The 3,258-nt window shown below is 39.8% G+C and overlaps 1 protein-coding gene across 1 annotated transcript; it reads left to right on the top strand.

The window, feature by feature from the left end:
* Positions 1-2,785: 2,785 nt before the first annotated feature.
* On the top strand, positions 2,786-2,979 carry LOC307190276 (H/ACA ribonucleoprotein complex subunit 3-like; the record flags this gene model as incomplete). Its single annotated transcript, XM_079929362.1, is given in 3 exon segments — positions 2,786-2,888; positions 2,891-2,910; positions 2,914-2,979. Coding segments are annotated over 3 exon segments (189 nt in total).
* Between the last annotated feature and the right edge of the window lie 279 nt (positions 2,980-3,258).

Raw genomic sequence — 3,258 nt, forward strand, 5'->3', positions numbered from 1 at the left:
TTCATTGAAGTAAGAATCCAATAGCTAGAGGTAGATAATTATTATTTATTGTTTTAGAAGTAGCAATTGCCATGCAAGTTTCCACAGTAGGTGGACATAGGACTGAAGCTGGAAAGGGAACAATACACCTCTGATACAAGTCCCCTCTCTGGTCTCCAGGCAAAGTCCTTTTCCCATAATTACTGAGCTCAGAGAAGATCTATAGTGCTTATTCATCTCTATCGGCTTCTAGGCATATAAACATCAACTGATCCTTTAGTATACTATATAGTGAAGAAAATCTCTCTACTCTCTGCATTCCAGTTCTTCATTATCAGGAAGTTTTTCCTTGTATTTAACTTGGATCTCTCTTTTAAAAATTGAGTGCTTTAAAACTCTTCATTTAAGAAAAATGTTGCATGCAGTTGTGCTTTCTGTTGTTAGTGTTTACAAGATCACCAGATATCCTAAAAAAATATTGGGTCACATCTCCAACCTCTCTAGCCTTGGTTTCTCCATCAGAATTAAATTAAATGATGTCTGTAAAGCATGTAGCATAGTGCCTGCACAGAGAAAGAACTCAATAAATAGTTATCATTTGGAGGGAAAGATGCAAAAAAAATGTTTATATAGAGATGTTACTCTTTTCCCCTTGGGATAACATCCCTTTTGTATTATTTGATAGAAAACTTAACATTAGTATCTGAACTATTAACGCATTTTACTTATAAACTCATAAACTAGAGAATGAAATTACTCACATTGCAAAACAATTCATCCATTGCAAAGGGGTCATAGGCTTCCTTTAAGTACCATCTTCTTAAGTGTTTGTTTAGAGTCATTAAATTCCATTAAATTCTTAACAGAAGGCAAACCCAAAAGTTCAAAGTATAACAAACTACTACTGATTAAATATCAATCACAAATTAAGATAAAGCAAGCTTGAAATTATAATGAAAAAAGAGCATTTAAGTGTCCAGCTTTCTAATTTTTCACTTTGCTGTATAGACTGTTAAAATATTGAACAGTCCTGTTCAATACCAGGTATTTATGCTTTGGTAGTAATGAACAGGCAAAAGTCATGCTAATTCCAAGACAGAGCTTTACTACAGGGGAAGGACTCTGTTCTTCCAAATACAAATACCTGAAAGGGACCAATACTCAACATTCAAAGAAACAAACTACAGAGAGACTGACAGGCAGCTCTATATAGTAATATTATTATACATGTAGTTTTCGTTTGTTTACATGTAATTTCAGTGTTCTGCCTTATATCTTCCAATATTATAAATTCTTTGAGGACACACATTTTACCTTCGATTTGACCTACAAAACCTAGCCCAGTGTTTTACTCTAGGGGTGTTCAATAAAAACATATTAAGTTGAAATAATGAATGCATAATATTGGTGTATTAATTAGATTAGGTTGCCAGATAAAATACTGGATACCAAATTAAATTAGAATTTTAAATTCTATATTCAAATTTAACTGGGCATCCTTATTTTTGTTTGCTAAATCTTGCAACTCTAATTATGAGTAACCTCTAGTAAGAAATCAGATCTTGCAGCCCCACAGATTGGCTAAGGGTTTCTTTCTTTAGCAGTGAGACTGCCCTAATCCAAAGTTTAGAACCAAGCAATCTCACATGCTCAACAGAGAGACTGAACTAGAAAACACATACTATAATTTTCTGATTTTTATAGAGGATAGAGTAAAATACTCACTATAATTCCTAGTTGCAGAAAACTTGGGAAGGAGCAAAGGAGATTATTATGCCTTTTATATGTTCTTGAGAAGAGATATGCTCTGCAGGTACAAAAATCATATTTAGATACACTTTTCTTTCAGGTCTGTTTATTTTTTTATTTTATTTTATTTTTTGCGGTACGCGGGCCTCTCACTGTTGTGACCTCTCCCGTTGCGGAGCGCAGGCTCCGGACGCGCAGGCTCAGCAGCCATGGCTCACGGGCCCAGCCGCTCCGTGGCATGTGGGATCTTCCCGGACCAGGGCACGAACCCGTGTCCCCTGCATTGGCAGGCGGACTCTCATTGCGCCACCAGGGAAGTCCAGTTCTGTTTATTTTTAAAGGCAATTCTGATAGAATATTGGCTCAAGGGGTGGGAAGGTTTGTGGAAAGGTTTGAAAGAGAGAACATTATAATTGGCAATTTCTGGGAGTTCACTGGTGGTCAAGTGGGTAAGACGCCATGCTCCCAATATAGGGGACCTGGGTTCGATCCCTTGTCGGGAAACTAGATCCCACATGCATGCCGCAATTAAGTGTCCTCATGCTGCAACCAAAGAAGCCCGCAGGCCAGAACTAATAGCCTGTATGCCACAACTAAAGATCCTGCATGCTGCAAGGAAGATCCCGCGTGTTGCAGCTAAGACATGGTGCAGCCAAAATAAATAAATAAATTTTTTTTTTTTTTTTGCGGTACGCGGGCCTCACACTGTTGTGGCCTCTCCCGTTGCGGAGCACAGGCTCCGGACGCGCAGGCTCAGTGACCAAGGCCCACGGGCCCAGCCGCTCCGCGGCATGTGGGATCTTCCCGGACCGGAGCACGAACCCATGTCCCCTGCATCGGCAGGCGTACTCTCAACCACTGCGCCACCAGGGAATCCCAATAAAATGTTTTTAATTGGCAATTTCTTCACTTATAGAATTGACTGCTTAGTGAATGCAGCTTCTATTTTGGACAGATTCTTTTTTTTTAATTTCCAAAAGTAAAAACTTCCATATTTTTTTTAAAGCACAACATAATATGGGTAGACGGAATTGGACCCTCTGGCTTTGGTGTGGTCATGTTTCTCCAGTATTATCTCAATGAGCAGGGAGACCGGATCTATTCGCTGAAGAAGCTTGACCCTATGAGACAACAGACCTGCATGGCCCATCCTGCTCGGTTCTCCCAGGCGACAAATACTCTTGACACCATATTACCATCAAGGCATGCTTTAAGGTGCTCATGACCCAGCAATTGCACCCCGTCCTCTGAGGATCTCTTAAAATTTCAGGTCTCTTCTGCTGTCTGCTCGCCCTCAAGAGACTTTCTGAAACCAAGCTCTTCAATCTGTGAGCCTTGAAGCTTTCCTACGACCCTTGCTCTTTGGAATCCAGTCTCATGATTGCCTTGGATCATGCTTGTTGTGAGGCAATCATGGTAGCATCCCCTTTAAAGGGAAGACGTTTGAATCTTCTTATACTTTGAATCACTGCCAGGTTATTACAATGATTTGAAGAAAAAAAAACATAATATGACCCCACCAACACTACC

Source organism: Stenella coeruleoalba (genome assembly GCF_951394435.1).
Source record: "Stenella coeruleoalba genome assembly, chromosome: 8".
NCBI lineage: Eukaryota > Metazoa > Chordata > Mammalia > Artiodactyla > Delphinidae > Stenella > Stenella coeruleoalba.